The sequence below is a fragment of the Drosophila sulfurigaster genome, chromosome 3 (genome assembly GCF_023558435.1).
Source record: "Drosophila sulfurigaster albostrigata strain 15112-1811.04 chromosome 3, ASM2355843v2, whole genome shotgun sequence".
NCBI lineage: Eukaryota > Metazoa > Arthropoda > Insecta > Diptera > Drosophilidae > Drosophila > Drosophila sulfurigaster.
The window spans coordinates 27,685,482-27,707,244 of NC_084883.1; the positions used below are offsets into that span (position 1 = coordinate 27,685,482).

Consider the following 21,763-nt stretch of genomic DNA (forward strand, 5'->3'; position numbering starts at 1 on the left):
ACCGACAGTCGGACAGAACGGACAGAGACGAAAAGGAGAGAATACCCATCGGTCTACCACATCAACTAGAACAAACAAAGGGAGCTCTGTGTGTCTGTGCAACGCAAATGTTGCAGATAGCACAACTGGGGAATGCAACTGACAGCGGGAGGCAAAAGGTTTCATATCATAAAGTTAAATGCAAAAGCAATCTAAATGCCACGACGACGGCGCCTGCAGGTGGCGTTAACACTGCGAGACCTGATGGTAGATGGTAGTATGTAGTATGTAGTAAAAAAGGGTTACGTACTCGCAACATGTGGCATCCACAAGAGTCGAGAGCAGCAGTCGAGTGAAGCAGGAAGCTTAGCCAGAAAGCCAAAAAAGGTTCTACCGAACGTATTCGTAATTGTTATGTAAATGAGTTTTACAATTTTTGCTTAACGAAAAAGGTCAAAATACGCGACACAGCCAGGACACACGACACGACACAGGACACAGAACACAGGACACATAAAGAGGATGCCAAACCTCTAAGCCTCTACACACACACACACACACACACACACACACATACACAACTTTAGTCAGTCGGCGGCAGTTGGGCTGATGATGATGATGATGATGGGGCACAACACACAAACACACACACACACACACTCATACAGAGACAACAGTGCTGTTGTTAAGGCTTTGTTTCGGCTGCATGCCTCTGCATGGTAATCCTCTATCTGCCTCCCCCTTCCACCACCTCCACTTTGCCCCTCACAAGTTCTTTATAAAATTGCAAATCAGTTTGAAAGTCAACGACAGGTTGTTTTACTTCGTGTTGTTGCTGTCGCTATTGTTGCTGCCAAAACAAGCGAGACAACAACCACAACAACAACACTCAGCTTGCCCCGCGCCGTCTGCGTCACGTTCCACGGTGTAAACATACGAATTTATATGACTGTATTTTAGTAATAAAGTTGCCTGTCATTCCTACTGTTCTTCTCGTTGTTGTTGTTGCTGTTGTTGTTGTTGTTGTTGTTGCAGTGGCAAACTTGCTGTTGAGTGCGGGTTTTTAGGGAGCAACACATACGAAAGTTAATAACCGTTTAGCAAGTAAGCAAAGTTTCTCACTCCCCTTTGAAATTCTTTAGCTGGCTTACAGTGAAATTTTACGATTATGTTTTGCTAGCAGTCAGTTTATTTCTATTCCTTTTTTCTCTTTTTTCTTTTTTTGTAGCGGAGTATTTTTAATGGCAGCAAGCAACGAAAGTTGTCGTCGTCGTTGTCGACGTCTAATGCGCTTTAGGGATTAGCAAATTGATTTCTATATATATTTTGTAGCACACTTTCGGGCGCTTAAAGCAATGCAAGTTGTCGTTTTAAGCACTCATATATGATTAGATAAATATTATCCACAAAACAACTCTATGATAAATAATGTGATTTGTTGTGGTTGCTAGTTGATAAGTTTTAGTTAATTAAGTTGCAGAGTTGCTTTCTGGCCACAAACAATTCATATATATGTTAGCGTGAACAATGCTTTGTTGTCAGGGATCATGACACAATTTTGGACAGCTTTCTAATTGCAACTCATGCAACATTCACAGAGAGAGAGAGAGACAGTCCACCTGCATTTGCAAAGTTTCGAATGAGTCAACAAACTGAGTTTGTCATTTGTTACGCATACGCAGCGTGTTGCAGTTGCTTCTATAAATTTGACATTTAACTGAGGAGGGGGAGAGGGAGATATAGTGTAGAGCTAGAACATTTGGCTGGCTTATTTCCTTAAGTGCAACGTCAGGTTGCGTGCCGAGTTCCCCTCTTGGCTGTTTGGCTAAATAAATGCCAAAGCATGGCAAAAGACAAACATAACCACACACATACTATACATGAGCATACACAGATGTGCTCAGATGAAAAGCTATACAGTTACAGTTATATGGGGTCACGCACACACATGCAAATTGCCGGGTTGCAGATGTGACTCAGGCACTCAACGAGAGCGAAAGAGAAGAGCTTGAAATTTTAATGCATGGCAACCATTCTCAACGGCATATTTACATTTTAGCTCAATGTCAATTGTGTTTATAAATTAATTTGCAAAAAGACATATGTACACCAGACGAACACACACACACACACACACACACACGCTTGTGCACCCCAATGGCATTGACTGTGAGTCCCCAAAGCAGCAGCAACAGCAGCAGCAGCAGCAGGCACAATAACAAAATACGAGCATGAAGCAAAAAAAAAAAAAAATTGTGAATGCCGCTGTTGTTGCTGCTGCTACTTAACAAGCTCGACTTTTGTTTAAAGGTCGCGGGGGGCTGAGGAGGATGAGCGGGATATGAGTGTCTCTCTCTCTCTCTCTCTCTGTCTCTGTGTGTGTCTCAGCTGACCCCGGCGACGAGCTAATGTCGCATTGTGTGTACTTTGTGTGTATGTTGTTGTTGTTATTGTTGTTGATGTTGTTGTATTTCGCCTGTCGTTGTGACAGGTTGTTGTCGCTGCTGTTAGACGCATGCCTTTGTCTTTGAGCCACTCCCCTCTCCCACTCGCACTCCCGCTTGCCTTGAGACGTCCTCCGGACACCCACGCAGTGACAACAGAAGCAACAGCAACGGCAACAGCAACGGCAACAGCAGCTGCCACTCAGCAGTCGTCGCTTGACTTTGCCGTAAATATTTGCGCACAAAAGTCGGCAATGATTTGCTGCAACAAACCGGCAGCAGAAGGCTGCCTCGCTGTAGTCCCACTTGCATTGGAGTTTATGCCGAGCAGCCACACACACACACACACACCCACAAACAGACACACCCACTCATACATCTATACATGTATAGAGAGCAAAGCAGAGACAGCAAGCAGAGGCAACTACTGGCTTAGCAGCTGCCTTCTGCCTGCTGCAAAAATGACAGACGGCCGAGCAGGCGGCTAATTTGCGCAACTGAACTCTGAGCGACAATCGCAGCCAACCCAGGACAGTGGAACCCAATTAGAATCCGAGCATCAGCCACGAATATATCTCTCTTAATAGGGTTAGCCATACCGAATGCGTTCTCTCCTCTTGTCATTCTTTTTTCTATCTCCGCTTTCGCTCCAAGTTCTGCTTCTGTTTTTTCTCCATTACCCTGACTACTAGTTCAGCTTTTTTTCTTACTATCTAAGAGTTACATCAATTTTTTTCTTTTCAGAATTCTGCTACTAGTTTCATTTATCTTTTTTTTTATAGCCTAAAGTTCCATTAGTATATTTGAATATTTATTATTCAATAAGCTCTCTGCTTTTACTACAATTTATTTCAGTAATCTTTTACAATATTTAACATACATTTCTAGTGGTATTCTAGATACATCTTTTGTTGATCTACTGAAATTTACTTCCAAGAGTGTTTTTTTTTTGTAAGTGCAGATTTGTTAAGTAATTGAACCAGTTGAGTTTTACTTGTTTATTTCCATCTCAGGTTCCTTTCCATCATAAGCGCCTTTTTTTGTTATTATGATGTTAATTAGACATATTTGTTATTACATTTTAACTACTTACAACTAGTCCAATTTCATTTAATGGAATTGACTTTTAGTAGGTGATTCTAATACAGCTGAAAGAGCTGTTTTATTTTTGCAATAACCCTGTTTACGACTACAACTAGTAATATATTATTTACAGTTGTTCTACTACATCTAAAATAATTTATTATCCAAGTTACACAATTAGTACTAATACTAACTCTTTTTATAGTAATCTTAGTACTAGACCTTTTCATTAGTGTAACTTATTTTATTTGCGACTTGTTCTTAAGCAACTAGTACTATATTAACATATACCCCTCCACTATTCACGTTTTTTATTATTGCTAATTGCATCATGATATTATCGTATATATGTATGATATGTGGTAATTTGAACTTTTATTCTCCTACTTCTGAAATTTACTGATGACACTATTTCTAGAGAGAATAGTCAAATCCCTTCCTCTACTTTTTCCTTTTGTTTTAATCCTTACCATTTTCACTACATTTGATTTTAAAGTCTACCTCCATTATGACAGTTTTTTTACGTAGCAAATCGTACTTTTGCATTGCTCATCAAAGCCCCTACTTAGTAGCTTTCGTTGCTACTCAAATTACCTGAGCTTCAACTATTAGCGAACAAATCCAGTCTAGAGTTTCCTCGAAATGAATTCGTTCTGCCATTTTCCATGCTCATCCATCGTTAACCAGTTTATGAATTGTGTCTGTGTGTGAGTGTGTGTGTGTGTGTTTAAGGTATTAGTAACATACGATGTACTCGGCATACACTCGACTGTAAAGGGAGCTCTCGCTGTGTATTAAATTGGTAGCTTAATAACTGAAGTACACGGCAGAGTTATGAGCCTGAACCACTTGTGAACCACTTTTGTAAGCCTGACAACAGTTTGAATCACTGTGCAGCGAACACCGCACGCACTTCCGCGTGTGCCGTCGCGTTGTTCGTCGTCGTCGTCGTAGTTCTTTTTTATTCTTCTTTAGCAGTTTGACAATGCAAGTGAGCAAGTAAGCTAAGAATCACGCACACACACACCCACACACACAAAACATTGTTCCTTCTCCTCTCCCCACACTCAGTGGGGTGCCTTCCCCCTTCACCCACTTACGCAGCTGGGAACAGCTGCAGTCGTTCGGCTTGCAATGCTTCGGCTCTTGAGCACACTTCGTGTGCGCCATCGACAGTCGTTCGTCAGTTGGCGCGTTCGGTTGTCAGCGAAAGCCTTTTAAAGCAGCTGCAGACGCCGTCGGGTTCGGTTCGCTTACGCAGTTTCAGTTCGAGGCTTCAGTTGTGCATTGTCTGGCGCCGACGACAGTTCGTAACGACGCGACGCGCTACTCGACTGAGTTCAGAACTACGTAACTTCACGTAACGTAACGGAAATTCAACGTGACGTAAAAATTTCGTGGCCGCATTTCGTGAGTTATTAAAATGCGATAAAAGTCAGTGAATCGGTAATAAAGCGCTTATCTTTGGTCGCAATTACGCAGGGAATGCGACGCAGCGCGTGCTTTAGTGGGATGCTAGCTGAGGCATGCGACACGGGGGCATGCCGCATGACAAAGCGAGTGCCAGCAGGCCTTTTATATATCAGTGAATATCTGCGCCTGGCGCCCAATTACCAGGCAGCAAGCAGTCAACCAGCCAAACGCCAAGCGGCAAGCAGCACATTGTCATACTGCCACCCCCTCCTCCGCCCTGATCTACTTCCTCCCCGTTCCATATGCTTATCCGGAGTGTGTGTGTAGTCAATTGTGGCCGGGTCCCGCATCTGTTACAAATGACAACGTGGTTGTTGTCGTTCTTTTTTTTTGTTGCCTCTTTCTATTTTTGTGTTTTTTTTTTGTCGCTCGACTGTTGCTGATATTTACGATCCGTCTCAGTTGAGTCTGAAGCCGAGAGTCGGAGCTTGGAGGTCTCTAGGTCTCAGGTCTCAGGGCTCATGTCTCGTGTCTCGTGTCTCATGTCTCTGGTTCGGTTTTGCCCACAAATGTAGGCTGTCATTTGCGTGTCGCTCCATTTCAGTTAATAGTTGGCTACGTGTGCGGCATATTACACACATTAGTGTTGCTCCCACACACACACACACACCGAACACACACACACACACACATATGTAACGTGCCGGCCTGTTTGTTTTTCTTTGCCTTCTTGACTTTGCTTCCGCTTCGTGTATCTCAAAAACATTCAAAGTATCTTACGGATGTGCCACTTGCCGTGTCTCTTTCGCACTCTCTGCCATCTATGTCTCCATCTATGCGAGTGTGTGCTACTTTTGGGTGTTTATGACATTTAAATCAATATTGTCACACGTCGCCCTTACCCATTTTCCATTTGCCATTCCCCGCTCACCGCGCCACTGCAATTTGCACAGATTCATTGCTGACTTTTCAAGTGTCGCGCACTCATTGCAATCATAGAAATGCTGCTGCTGCTGCTTCTGCTGTTGCTGCCTCCCGTTCCCGTTCGCAGATGCCCTGAATTTGCTTAATGAGCGCAATTTTACAGTGCAGCTTCGGCCGCAGATAGGGAGGTTGCAAGCACTTATTTAGCGCTCATACGCCCCGTGGCCTGGCAACAACTTTTGGCTTTGCTTTCTGCCGTTGCACACAGACAACGCTACGTGCCAGCTGGCTTTTGTTTATCACAGTGCGGGGAGTTGGCAAAGGTCATGTTCTGTCCTCCATCTCCTCTCCCTCTTTGCTGCGGCTGATCCTGCTGCTTTTGCAACCGCTGCTTAGCTGCTGCGCCTGCATAAATTATGTTACGTCGTGGCTTTTTGTTTACTCGAACTGGGCCCACATGCAACTCTATAATTCCTAATGCCGCAACAAGGATAATACGCACACACACAGCTGCATCGCTCTCTCGCTCTATAATGCTGTCCCCCTTTTCAATTGCAACGCTCACTTGACTGTGCCTCCCCAAAGTTGCGGCATTTTAATTTGTTAAGTGTGCGACGTTCATGTCCGGAGTGCCATTGGGCAGCCAGTGGCCAGGTAGCCTCAAGTATACCCCAAAGCTGCCGCAATTCTATTTACATTTGCATTTACATTTCAGCAATTGTTGTTGCAAATGTGGCAAAAACTATTTACTTGTTGTTGGTTGTCCTTTTTTTTTTGTTTTTGTTTAATGTAGTTCTATTTGCTGTTGGCCAGCTTTAAATGTTTGCCATTAGCAGCAACAGCAGCAGTAGCAGTACATCAGTTCCACATTCAGGACACGCCAATGAATTTCTTAATTAAGCTTAATGTGCAATTCTACAAAACTGCCTCCGGAATGTGAGAATATGTCTCGACACAACTTAACTCAGCTCAACTTCAACTCGACTTGGGGCTACAAAAGTACAAAAGTAGCTAAAAAGTGGGCGACACGTTCATTTCATTTGAATTTTCGGTTAAGCACAAGGTCAACATTTTCACCAGAAAAATAACCAAAATTAACAAAGAAAAGCTACAAACAGCTGGCAGAAATTACTTCACATGCTGTCCCTCAAGCTCAACAGAGAAAAAGAGAGAACGCGATAGAGAGAGGGAGAGAGGGAGAGAGCGAGCTGGGCAGCTGGAATTTGGAGAATATTTACGCAATATACTCGTATCTTTGGCTCATAAATTTTAACCATTTGCCATTTTCCGTTTTCCATTTCACATTTCACATTCTCCACTTTTGGTTTGAGGCGCACAGCCCCCAAAAGGCTCGTAATGAAAAAAGTTTTCACAGGTAGACCAGTTAATTGCATCACTCTGAAACGAGTCAAGAGCGTCTTGACTGCGAGGCTTTCATTTCTGACAACAGATGTTCATTTGTTGCGATAACATATTGTTATCGAAGTGGCGATTAAAAAGTAACTTTAGTACCTTATATAAAACTTGATTTTCCTAGGCTTTGTCGTAAGAAGTTACTGAAAATCTGTGCGAGTTATAGTACATAAACTTAATTGCCGTTTTATTTCATTACTATCGATAGTAAATGGAATTGTGAAGTTTATATAATTGTATGGGAAATGTGGTAATACAGTTATAATAATTTGAATTCAATTGTAATTATACAAACTTAATATATTCCTATTAATTTCATAGCTATTTTAATTTTGTTGTGCTATCGATAATTATCGATAGTATGTAAAACTTTAAGTTTAATATTATTAGTATATATTATTATTGTGTTCAAACAATATATATCAATCGCAATGTATCATTTTATCGACATTTTAAATTTTGTTGTGTTATCGATAATTATCGATCATTTATTAATATGGTATCCGCTCAATACTATTCTTTGTGTTCTCACAAATGTGATATATTTTTTTTTGTCGTATTAATGCCTCAGTGTTATCGATAACTATCAATATTTTATCGATAGTAAAATTTTGCTTTGTTAATAGCTACTCATATTTACTATTTAGAATAATGAGCGTCTTTTATAAATTAGCTCTCAATACTGAAGTTTATCTGCATTTTATCGATATGCCAGATTTATCCAAATTGATAGGCAGCTATCACGCATCTCCTTCCAGTTTTTCACGACGCTTCAGTTAATTATTCATATTGATTAACCATTCAGTTAAGTTGCCCTCGATTATATATTAATCGACTGTTTAGTTGACACCCAAGACAAAAGACACATTTCTCGTCCCCAAACACCTTTTTGCTACTCCCCCAAAAGCTGCCGCATAGCATTAGAGTCAGCTGATTTGCTGAGGTAGAAAGAGGCAGGAGGGAGGACTGAGTTACTGAGGCTGTAGCTGTTGCTGTGGCTGTGGCTGCTGTGACTGTTCTTTTTGGTCCATTGGATCATCGGTCCTAAACACATTTGAACTCTTAGCACTCCACTAATCTGTCCATTGTGAGGCATTCCAAGTGGGCGGCATGGTCACTTCATAACTGTTTCTTTTTGGGTCTCCTTCGGTGAGTGTGGCAAGTGAATTTACGACCAGAGGACAGACACTTTTGGTCACTCATGGTCACTTGGCAATGTTCATGGTCACTTGGCAGAAAACGGGGGGAGGCGAGTGGACAACATTAGTGGGCGTTATAAGCTGGAGTTCATGAACTTCCAGAGCACACAGGTTAGCCCAGTTGGACAGTTGGCCAGCTGGACAGTTGGCCATATGGACAGATGGCCAGTTAGGCAGCCCAACCCAATGTATTATACACCAGAGAGCATCCTTCACGATTACTTAATATTAATGACTCTAGGTTTTGGCCTGGTCAGTGGCAATAGCATCTCGCATCTCGCATCTCTCCAGCTCACATCTTGAGGTTCAGTTTCATGTCGCAAATCTGTCGTCGTCGATGAAAAAGTTTCGCTAACCAGTGTTGTCTATGTAATGAATGCCTTTTGTGTTCGCCTTTTGACTTGGTTTACTTCGGGGAACAGCAGCAGCCAACAGCCAACAGCCAACTGCCAACTTAAGGGAGAAGAAGCCTTGAGAAGGACGAACGTGGAGGAGCAGAAGTCTGTAAAGGGGAAGGAGGGCAGCGTTTTATCTCGTTGCATTGTGTTGAATGGCCGCAGCAATGGAGGCAGCTGGAAATATTTGCTTAAGCAGATTTAACTACATTAACTTAATTAAATAGGCACTAAGCAGATGACAGACAAGGACGGGCATATTATCGAGAGAGCGAGAGAAAGAAAGAGAAAGATAGACATCACTGCTGTTGATGTTTTGTGGGCGAGGTTTTGATTTTGGTGGGGCTGATGTGGCGTATGCGTGATATTGATTGATTTCAAATTACACATACAATAAATGCCGTTGCCAGTCGCTACTGTTGTTACACTATGTGATTGCTGTTGCTGTTACTGTTGCTGTTGTTGTTGCTGTTGCTTGTTACTCTGCTTGTTGTTGCCATTGTTATTGTTATTGCCTCGAGCTGCACAAAGAGTTCAATTGATGTTTGCAAGTGGGTTGCTCATTGAATGAATCCGTGCGGATTCCAATCGCACACTTTGTGCCTCAACTCGTTCTCGGCTCTCTAACATTGTCTTCTTCCTTCCCTTCCCTTCCCTTCCCTTCCCTGCCACTCCCTCTATCTATCTATCTCGCATGCTTTTTCCACTTTCTCTATTTTGTTGCCCTGCAGCTGTTTGCTTGGTTTTGGTTTTGTTCTGTTCTTTGTTCTTTGGATTGTTGCGTAAATGTTATTTTAATCAAGCGGCAGGCTAAACATTTGAGCTGTTATTGTGGTTACCAAGTTCTTGTCTCCTCTCTCTCTCTCTCTCTTCCTCTTTGGTTTTCCTTCTCCTTCTAATGCTTGTATTAAGCATACGTGTTTGGGCTGCCAAGCAGCTTGTGTGCAATTTTTGAGAGTTATTCGGACTTTTGGGGCATGTCTAATGACAATTATGTGCGCAAAGTAGTAACAGATGTTTAAGAAAAGGCAGTAAATTCAATTCAAGAGTAAATAGAGTATCTTTAAGTTGATCAACTGCAACTTTTGTTGTCCATTTGATGCACATAAATTTGTGAACGTCATCTGACAGTTTGCGGTCAAGTGTGTAATTAGCATTTGACTGGAGAGCAAATGCAACCACGAAAAGGGAAAGTGAGATTGATAAACAGTCAACAGTCTACAGCCGAATGATAAACAGTTAACAGTTAACAACTGACAGTCTGAATGCCATGTGGCAAGTGCCACAGTCAAGGTCGCCACAGACAACCCTTAAAGTGGACTCTTGACGCTGGGCCACTTCAATTTCTTGTGTGTTTTTGTCTGAAGTCTCAATTTATTTTATTATGTTTCCCATTTCATATTTTGTGAAGCATTTTTGCATAAATGGTAATAGAAAATTGCTTTGAAAATTTATAAATTTGGTTTGTGCGGTCAAGTTTTATTGTCTCAGCAATGCGGAAATATTTGCTGTCAGTCTGCCTTTTTGTTGTATTTGGCCAAAAGCAAAAGCAGCTGGAAAAGCAAAATGCAAATGCAAATGCAAAAGCAAATGCAAATGCGGAACTCTTGGCTAACTCAATGCTAAACTCATCAGAGTGCAATTTCAACTTGCAGAATGAGATAAGAATACACAAATTTCTTGCTGTCTCGTCTCGTTTTCATTTGGCCAAAAGATACCACAGAAAACGTGAAATGCCTGCAGCAATTATTTTTGGTTGTATCGCATCATATAATAATAATAATACTCGTAATAAGTTTTGCATATCTTAATTGTCACACTCGAGAAGTTATGAGTTTTAAGTGAAGTCGTAAATAAGTCTGAGTTTAATATGTTATGCGTTGTGCATTTCAATTATTTAAATAGCCTTTTTGCGTAATTTATGAACCATTAAATCACGCAGTGTCCAGCTTCCATTTAAAATCGATGTAGGCTACTTACAGACTGCAAATGCGAAAGATGAAAGATACCCCACAATGTTGGGGCAACGCAAAGTTGTTTATATTTAAGAAAATATCGGTTTGAAATTAATCAAAAGTTTGAATATTTTGTCTCATATATCAAATTCAGAACTTCAAAAAATATAATATATTTTTAAACTGATTTCTTAGCTGAAATTAATTTAAGTGTCGATATATTTATGAATCATTGGGGCAACACTGAGTTGATTATATTTGAGAAAATATAGTTTTAATAATATTTTAAAATTGTATAAAATTCAAAATTTACTAATTCAAAAATATAAAATATTTTTAATTGGATTTTGTTAGCTTTTAAATGCAAATATATAAATATTGCGACGTTGAGATAACTAATAATAATCTAATTAACAATATCAGCAATATATCAATATAATATCAACTTCCCAGTTGTGTTTAATGACATTTATAAATATCTTGTGCTATTAATAATTTGTATTATATGAAAAAGGTGAAACCGAAAATACCTTTTAACAGCAATGTCATGCATCGAGAGTATTTAAATATGAGAACCTTTGAATAATTGTCATGACTGTAATATACTCGTAATTGTCTGTGTGTGTGTGTATGTGTGTGTCTGAGGTTATATTCTAATTTGAGTTTCGGTTCATGTCACGCTGCGTCTGTCCAGGGACGAGCAACATTCATGCAGACATTCAGCCATTCAGTCAGGCAATCAGGCAGTCAGTTATGTTCCGTAATGCGCTGCAAATGGACAACTGTGTAAATGTGGGCGTTATTCAAGTTAATAATAAACGGACGGACAGACAGACAGACAGACAGCAAGGCCAACTTGAAGGACATGGCAAAGCAAGGCAATGTCCTTTGCGTCAAGGCTTCAACGCTTCAAGCTCTCTCCGCAAATGGACAAATGGCGTCTGCTTACCAAATTGCGCTTCATTTATTTATAATAATTACAACTGTAAAAAGTTTGAACAGTCATTTCAACTGAATACAGCACAGCTGACGGGACTCTCTTCACAGCATGTTACTAGCTAAGAGAGAGAGGGAATAGAGGAAGGGGAAGGGAGGCAAGGACAATCAAAGAAGTTAACAACTCAAATATGCAGGCTAATAGCGCATACTTTCCTGCTGAAATTGGAACTATTATTTGTTTAGCAATCAGTGCAAACTCCAGCCTACAACTTTTCCTTTCTCCTGCTCCTTTCGCTGCCTTTTCATCTTTTCTCTCGCTGAACTTAAAGTTTGAATAATTGGCAGCAATTTGCCAACCAACTTCCGACCTTGTAACCACTTCAGCTTTTTTTTACGCCGCGGACATAATCCCTGAGCCGAATATATATAAAAAGAACAACCAAGTGCATCAATTATTAACGCGTATACGCCCCGTACAACAGGAAGTGCGAGAGAAAGAGAGAAAGGAGAGTGTGATGGACAGAGTGTTGCAACAATTTCTTTGTTTATTGTTTACCTTTTTGTTTTTTTTTTGTTGTTGCTGATGAATCCAATCCAATTGCCTGCACAGTTGCCCTGTAAATTTAATGTTTCAATTTGTTTATTATTTGTACGTCAATTATTCAACAATAACAGCCAGAGCAGAGCAAGAAAACAACAACATTTGTGTCATGATGACGCTGAGTAAAACGGCAGCAATTCAATAAAGCATTAAATTAAATTTTCAAATTATAATTAAAAATAGCAGCGCAATTAAATTGCCCAAACAACAACAAAGTATGTTATGAGAGAGTATTTGTTAGCGAGTGTGTGTGTGTGAGTTTGATTGTATGTGCGTGTGTTCATCATTTTGACGCACTTAATTAACACAAATCGTTTGCAGCGAAATGAGGGATATATTGTATTATTTTCGGTATCAAAATACCTTTTAGTCCTGGGGTAAAGTTTATGTAGGGTAAGCTAAATAAATTTAAATTTTGGGTACTTCATGAACATTTAAATTGACGTTCTTATGCTATTATCTTTATGCTTAAAACATTTAATTACAAGCACTTTCTTTTTATTAGTCACATTGTGCTGTGGAAAGCTTCCTTTCTCAGCTATGGAAAATTCCCTACCTCTTCTTAATATAAAAAACACTTTAAATAATGGTGCAAATATTAATTAATATACTTAATCCACAATCTCTTCTGCAACATTTAAATTGTATTAATCCATTTGATAAATACTGAATGACAAACACTTTTGCCGTCGATCAACACATTGATCTCTTTGTGCTGCTGAAATCATGCATTCCTTCTTATGGAAAATTCCCCAGCTCTGATTTGATATCGCTTAAGCCTTGTCACATTTCATGTAGGCAAAGTTTGTGTTGGGCTGTAATTCCCCGGACGCGCCGCAGCTGAATCTTATTTATAGTTTGACAAATGGATATCGATTACAGTTTTGTGCTCTTCTCAGCTCATTGTGAATGACAATAATATTATCGACAATAAGTCAAGTGTAAAGCGAAATTAAATGCTCTCTCATCATCATTTATTTTGAGCTGTTGCTTCAACTGAGAGATGTAATTATTCCTTGGGGAGACGCAAGAGAGCGAGAGAGAAAGATGTAGTGAGAGAGAGCATTTAATTTACCGCTTTAATTGCCGTTTCGAATTCAATTGTGCGACCTTGAGGCCAGCACGCATTTTTATTCGGTCCGCATTGCTTTTGCTTCTCGCACCAAATAAACAAACGCTGACCTGGCGTCGCTCACGTGTAACCAGCAAACAGCAGCAGCAGCTTCCCTCCCTCCCCTCCCCTGTCCCTCTCCCTATGCTCTCCTTCGCTGCGCTTTAATTACTCTTGCGTAAAATTGCTTCAACTGGCAACTTTGTGGAGTGTTAAGCGTTTGGCACGAAATCGTCAGGCGGCTGACCCAAAAAAAAAAACAGAAAACAGAAAAATTAAGGAAAAAAGTTGAGAGAGAAAAAAATAGGCGGCTCAGAAAGAAAAACGTCAATGGAAAAACGCCGACGCTTTGTGAAATTACAACGCGTCCTGGTCCCAAACACAAACACAAATACAAATACAGAACCGAAACTGAAACCCAAACCCAAACCCCAACCCACACCCCCAAACAATATTGAGAGCAAACGTAGCCACAACCGCATCCGCAACCGCATTGCGTCCTTGCCTTCAATTGCCGTGCACAGGAGAGAAAAGTGAGAAGCTTCGCGTGAGCGACGACTTAAGCCCTTTTCGACTAAGTCGAAACAGCAGCCGTAGAAAGCGAGCGGAGTAAGCGAGCACATGAGTGTGCAAAAACTTTTGCCCTCTACAACTAAAGCCACTCAGAACTGAAACCACTTGGAACAAGCAGTTTTTCCACTGGACACAGCGGCAGCCGCAGCGGGAAAGCAGCGGAAAGTGGAAAGCGGAAAAGGGGGAAAAATAGCAAAACATCTTGTACGAGCAACGCATCGAAAGTTCGACTAATGTGTGCGACCCAAAAGCGAACTCAACTGTGCACAGCGTGTGTCGCCAACAAGGAGCGGCTGTGGCAGTTGCACCCTCAACTTGCAACACTCGCATTCCCTTGTCATAGTTGCACGCAAATTGCAAAAGTTGCGGCGATTCTCTCTCGAATGTCAGATCTTCGATTGCAGGCAAATTCATTAAACTGCTGAGCGCACACAACACCTTCACTTCTCAACTCTCTTGCAAACTTCAACTTCAACTGCAGTTTTGCTAATCGCCAAAGCTGCTGCTGCTGCTGGTCTGGTGTCTGTTGTCTGTTGTCTGATGTCTGCTTTTTACTCTTTGCCGTCTGCTGTTTGGTGTTTGGTGTTTGGTGTCTGCCCAACACCCTGCTCCTCCATAAAATACACTTCCGCACTGCATATCCTGTTTGTAATCGATTTCAAAATGTGCAGCGAGGACGTGACGGACAGCAACAGCAGCAACAGCAACAACTGTAAAAGCAACGACAACCAGCCAATGAACCATTCATTCAACCAACCAGCCAGCTATCCAGCCAATGCCATCGGCTGCAGGACGAAAGCGTCAGCAACTTTGAAAACTTTACCAGCGACACTTCAGCACGTATCGAAATAAAGTTGAGATCGACACAACGATGCTCTTTTCAATTGTTGTATTCAATTGATAAATTAGCTGGCTTTTGAAATTGCCATTTCAAGATGTGACATGATTGTCTGGGGAAATATATAGATAGCTTGATTTTAAATTGTTGTTTCATAAACCTCTCTAATCAAGACCTCATCGAAATGATAAAGAATACATTTTAAAGTACAAATTACCAAAAAGTGAATCCCAAAATAACGTATAACAAAATTCAAGAAACTAAAAAAGAGTTTTCTTGAGAGACTCATTATATCTTTTTTATTATCTACAAATCGAAAAACTTTTCAATTGAATATTTGTCAGTTGGCCATAAACATATGATATTATATTATCATATAATTATTTCCAACGGATAACTTTAATTCAAATGACTTAAAAACTTATCGTTTTTCAGACAATACAAATTATAAGATAAGAGTCTCAAGACACTATTAGTGTAAGAGGATTAACAAGATTTATTTAATAGCTTAGTTTAATGAATCTGCTTTATTAGTTTAAGAATTTGCTTGAGAGTTTACTCTGATTGCCATAAGTAGTAGCAAAGTTTGTGGAATTTGACAAATATTGTTTTCAAATATGAGTTTGGCTTATATGATTACTTATCTATTTGTCAACAAATTAAACAGCTTAAGAGTGCTATAATTGAATTTAAAATTAGTAAAGAAAACAAATTAAGAAGTTTTTAAAACTGAAACTGAATTATAATATATTTGTAGTGAAATTCTGCAATTATTTTCACAATATTGTTCTAAAATATATTTATTGTAATCATATGATTACTTATTGGTTTTCTAACAAATTTAACTGCTTGGAAGTCTTGGGAGTCCATTCTAAATAAAGAAAAAAGTAAATAGAAATCTGCTACCATGCTTTAGTAATTTGAAAACTTTGACTAAATTATATTTCGAATATTGTTGTTCAATGTTTTCAATTGCTAATGTGAATATTGTTCAATATCTACACAAATTGTATCTCCTAGAAAGCACAAGCAATAAATTGTTAATAAATAAACTTCCAATAAAGATCTCTACCTTCGTTTAGAAGTAATTTTTTAAAGAGAGTCTGAATTATATCTTCAATATACTCTGAGAATTTATTCTCTAATCCTACCCCAGAAAGTATGCTACTTAACTACAGTAAAAAGTATAAAATAGCTGATAAAGCAATTGCTGGGGCACAAAAAATATTGCAATCTAGCTAAGGAATCGCTTTGGCCACACTCTGTGAATCGTTAACGATTAAGAAAAACATAGTTAACACTGCACTGGCGGAAAAAAAGAACATAAATATCAGGAAAGTGCAAAAATACCTTTGGCCGAAGTGAGTGTATTGCAAATAGAAAGCCAGGAGAGAGCGAGAAAAGCGATAGAAAAGCGACACAGACGGAAAAAAGCGCAGGAAAAGTACAAAAAATTAGCAATAAACGTGCGCGCACGCGATGCTTGCCCCGCAGCTGTGGAAGCAACTCTGCGCGTCTGCCCCTTCCACCAGTTTTGTTGCAACAGCGTGTGCGGCAGCAACTGGCGCTCCCTTGACAGCCGCAGGCCGCTGCTAAAAGGGCTAAAATCAATAAAATGCTTGTTGCTCAACGGCAACGGCAACGACAACAAAAACAGGCGGCAGCAACAAGAAAAACACACACACAATGGCAATGACGACAGCAGCAGCGACGCCAACGCCAACGCCAAAACGTTGTGGACCTCTTTCAATGTACAATTATATTGGCTGCGGCATTGCCACACTAACCCACACTCTCTACTTACCCCAACTCCTTGCACCCATTTCCTAACCCTAACCTTCAACCAAGTCTCCCTTGCAACATAAATAGTTGCGTTGTTGTTTTTTTTTTCTTTTCTGTTGCTTTTGCTGTTGCTTTAGTATTTTTTATGTGGCGCTCTGCCAGCGAAAATGTTTGAAATTCCTTGGCTAAAGTTTTCTTGGGTCCCCCGCTTTCCTCCCTAGTTCTCTAGTTACTGCAAGCTTGAGGTCCTCTTGTCAGCGGCATAAATGGCTGCAAGAATGTGGAAGGCACATAGCTCGTTGCATGATCGAAATGCCAGCGAGTTATTATGACAAACTTTGTTAATTGGAAAATATGCGCAACCGAAAATTGTCGATTCAACTTTTTCTACAAAGTGTGCTTTAAAGGGAATAGGGAAGGGAGGAAGGGGAAAGGAAAAGAGGCAAGCGGGGGCGTGATTCGATTTGTCTTCGATGAAGCACAAAGTAAAGTTGCCACACAGCTGGACATCGCAATAAGTTGCAGAGTTCAGAAAGAGTTGCAAAGTAAAGGAGTATGAATGAAGTGAGAGTGTGGCAGAGTGATGCAGGGTGGTGCAGGGTGTTGCCGGGTGGTGCAGTGGTGCAGTCATGTGATATCTGGCTGCTGTGGTTTGTTAGCTGACAACCGCAATTTGCCTTGATTCCATTCAAAAGTCAAATAAATCAAAAGGCACGAATCAAATCTCGGGCGCTGTGTTTTGTGTGTTGTGCTTGTCCTTCTGCTTGCCACACATCCAGCTTTGTAGCTGCCCCTTCCCTACCCCCTCTTCTTCCCCAGCTCTTTCTTCAGTTTACGAGTGTAAGCAAGTGTGTACAGAGAGTACGAAGTATGTATGTATGACCTTATATTACCCATAAAAGCGCCATAAATTGAGCTCTCCGCTCTGCTTCTAAATGCAATTTCTGATACTACAGACTGTCCCTTGCTCCTTGCTTGTTGCTGCCTTTGCCTCTTGTTGTCTGCTGCCTGCTCTTGATGTCTGCTGTCTGATGTCTCTGCTCCTGCCCCTGCTCCTGTTGCCTGGCCATTGATCAGCTGCCGCATTTTAACTTCGCCTCTACTTCGCTTTTACTTCGCTCTGCCCCTCAGTCATTTCCTTTGTAGTTACGGGCTTTGAGTGTCCCATCAATATGCTCTGCCTGGCTGTCGGAATAGCATACGAGACTACTATATAGTCTATACTATATGTAGAGGAGTGTGTCCAAAGCCAATTGTGCAGCGTCGCTTCGACCGGCAACTGGCAGCTGTTGACATGTCGCGCAGCCGTCACACAAAACATTGTAGTTGACTAAACACCCACCAATCCATCCAGTTCCATACTCCCGTCCATTCTCATTCTCAGTCCCTGCATCCGGCTCTCATTCCACTTGGAACTTTGCGTCGCATTCATTTTCCATTTGCCAACATGACGACATTTTCTCGCTCCCATTGTTGTTGTTGTTGTTGTTGTTCTTGCTGTTTGCTCAGTGTTTAGTTGCCGTCTCGGATGTATGTGGGTGTGGCTTGACTCGACTTTTTGCCTCTATTGTGGGTGGGGGCGGGGCGGTCAGTTTGGCGTGGTTTTTCCCTCGCAAGTTTTTCCTGACATTTACCACAACTACTCGCTGCAAGTGCGAGTGATTATGCACACGCAACTCGGCCGTTAAACGTTAAGCGACGTAGTTGTGCCAGTTAAATAATAAACTAAGTAAACTAGTTACGAGCGGGAGAGCTAGCTAGAGAGAGAGAGGGATAGCAATAGTCCAAGTGTTTGCTACAATTAATGTAGCATACTTTCGGGCGGACTTCTAATTTTAACTAAACTTGGGTGTCTGCGAGTCGTGCATGCTCTGCACTCTACTGGAGCAGTCTTAATTGTTATGGTTGTTGTTGTTCGAGTTGTTGTTGTCGTTGTTGTCGTGCTGAGCGACGCTTGGTGGCGCCGCCCGTGGTGCCACAGTGTTGTTGTCACGGCTGTTGACGCTGCCCGTTGCCAATGACAACCAACACTCGCATGACAAATACCACTACACACACACACACACACAGTAGCACACCCACACGCACACACTTGCACTCACACTCGCAGTTGCCTGGTGTACAAAGTATGCTTTCAATCAGGCACTGAATTGAAAATCCATTAACGAGTACACAGCCAAGGCAGCTGGTCGCAGGCTGCGGGTGCCGCCAGTCTATGAGAATGTGGGTGAGACAGAGAGGAGAGCAAGGGGAGGGTACCGACTGTAGTCTGCATTCAAGTCATGGCTACGTTCGTTATATTTTCTCCAACAATAAAAACAAATTTGCAGCTGCAGCAGCTGCAACAGCAACATTCGCTAGTCGCATGCAAAAATATCGAAAAGTCGCAGGACGAAGGACATGTGCTGCACACACACACGCACACACACATACGTACACTTCAATATTACAAGTGTGAGTGCATTTTTAAGTAAATCATAAAGAAGAAGAAGAAGTGCCACAAAGAACGTGAACGTGAACGTGAACGAAAAGTGCCATCGGAAAATTCTTAACGCAACGTTAACGAAATCAAAGTCAATAGCCATCGCAAAGCAGAAGAGAAGAAATATATAGTATATACTATTCAATATATATATATATATATCTTTATATCGATATCGACAACAACGAGAGCAATGCTAACCTGCGTGTGTCGGCCCGTGTCGGGCAATCTGCCCAAAATGCCGCCCGCTTCAATGATGCCCGCCTCAAGGGCCTCCCTCGGCGGTGGCAACAACAACAACAACAGCAACAGTGGCAGCAACGCCGGTGGCATCCTGAGTGGCAACAGCTACGAGGGCAGCGGTGGCAGCCGCAGCGACTGTGTCAGTCCCACACAAGTGGTGACATCCGAACCGAAGCTTAATGTAAGTAAAACTGCAGACCATCAATGGCACTGAGCGAAAACTATTGATTGATCGATACTTTGCGGCTAAACTTGTACTAAATAATGATGTGCATTATATAGTCGAGATGATTCAGCGAAGCGTTCTTAGATGACAAAACTTGGATGCTCTTGAAAACGCTTTTATGCAAATGTTGTCGAGGCAAGCAAATACCATAAAGGGAAATATCAAGCATGCTAAGATATTTTATAACATTTCTGGTGCAGTGCCAAGTAAATTCTAACCTTTGTAGAAACTACTTATAATTATTGATTTTTTTGATAGGCTAGAAAACCTTTCTAGATTCTGAAATATTAACTTATGAATAATGACAGCTGAGAATACTTAAGGAAAAGTTGATTTATGATGTATGAAAAGATTCACTGTAATAAAGTTTTGATAATCGATAGAAAATATATAGATACTTTTTGGAATATATATTTAGAAAACTATCTGTTAATCGATACCTTTAGATGCTCTTGAAAACACTTTTATCGACATATCGATAAGTCAAGGAAAGGCAATATTATAAAGAGAAATGTGAAATATACTAGAAATATGCTTGCCAAGTTTTCTAGCAACTTTCAATAAATTATAAGCATTCTAGTATCAAGCCACAATTATTGATTTTCAACAGTCAAGCAACCCTTTTTCATTCTCGAATATTAACTTATGAATTGTGATAGCTGAGACTAAAAGCAAAGATGATTTATGATGAATGCACATTATCACTGTATTAGAGTTTTGACAATTAAATCGTATAACAATTTGAAATATAGTATGTATATTTGAATAACTATTGATTGATCGATACTTAGCGGCTAAAGTTATTTAGATGTCAGAGGTGTTATGTGCCACATTTCATGGCAAATATTGTCGAGCCAAGCAAATATCATAAAATGAAATATGAAATGTGCTAGCTAAGATGATTTATGATGTATGTATCAGGTGTTGCAAAGTTATAGAGTTGAGGCAATTAATAACTAAATCAAATGTATCATAGAAGACAGATATTCACACTTATTGGAATGTTTTTATTAAGGTTAACTTCCACTTTTAGCTAGAAAGTCTCATATAAATCCTTATAAAAGACACATTATTAGACTACTTGCAATATGAATAAACTATTTGTTGCTCCGACCATTCGCCTGGCAAGTCATGTATATATTTTGTTGTTGACTTGACAAACAGCCGCAATAGATTTTTATGGGACAGTTGGGCAATTGGTTGAATTTATGCTCAGTGTACGATTATCTGCACCTGGGAAGAGAAAGCTAGAGGGAGGGAATGGTGCAAGTTTAATCTATTTATGCTTACGTCTCTCCTTTGTTATTCTTCTTATTTTTTTTATTTTGATTTTTTTGGCTTTTTTTTTGCTGGTGTGGCTTTTCCGCTAGACCCAAAATAAAAAGGTAGCAAATTAGCTTTCATTTTTCACACACATAAACATAACCTGATTTATGGTCTGAAGGGAAGTTGGGATGTGTGTGAGAGGAGCGAGAGGAAAATAGGCTGAAACGGGCCGTGACCATGACCATGGACAGAGACAGAGACACAGAGAAAGAGAGAGTGAGAGAAGAAGATGTTGACAAGTTGAGTTAAAAAGTAACGATTGCAGATAACGTTTATAAATTGTGGAAATTTCATTTTCACTTTGACGCCCAGCAACGACAACCGACAAGGATAGCGACAAGGACATTGACAACGACAACGGCAATGACACCTTTGGAGCCAGCTTATCCGCAGCTAAATCTCTAACGATCTAAACACACGGACGCACACTAGCACACACACATGGCGTATACTTAACGGCATACCATATATATGGCATATATATATATATATTTGTATAATCCACTAATCCCACACTCAAACCACTTTTACACACTCTTCTTCTGCAGGTGCCCAGCAGGCTGACGTCAGCCGAACTGAGGGCGATGGCACTGCGACAGCAGCAGCAAATCGACAGCCAGCACCAGCTGCTGGCCACAAAGGAGCAACGGTTGCGCTTCCTCAAATCGCAGGAGGTGCGCAGTGCGGTGGCCAGCGCCGAGGGCGAGCGTCTGCGTCGGCTGCGGGAGCGTGTCGAGGCGCAGGAGTCCAAGCTGCGGCGTCTACGCGCGCTGCGGGGTCAAGTGGATCTGCAGAAGACCTACAATGTAACACTGAGTGAGTATGACAGAAAGGAAG

At 40.9% G+C, this 21,763-nt stretch overlaps 1 protein-coding gene across 2 annotated transcripts in view; it reads left to right on the plus strand.

The window, feature by feature from the left end:
* The window catches only part of LOC133843419 (apoptosis-stimulating of p53 protein 2), a 43,339-nt gene that overhangs the window by 15,107 nt on the left and 6,469 nt on the right, over positions 1-21,763 (plus strand). The window contains exons 1-2 of one of the 2 annotated variants that reach the window (XM_062276946.1): positions 19,019-19,555; positions 21,475-21,742. In XM_062276946.1, coding sequence (XP_062132930.1) covers positions 19,325-19,555; positions 21,475-21,742 — 499 coding nt within the window. In that variant the 5' untranslated portion in view covers positions 19,019-19,324. Of the gene's footprint in view, positions 1-19,018; positions 19,556-21,474; positions 21,743-21,763 lie in introns of those variants that run through there. The other variant, XM_062276947.1, reaches the window with a different exon arrangement.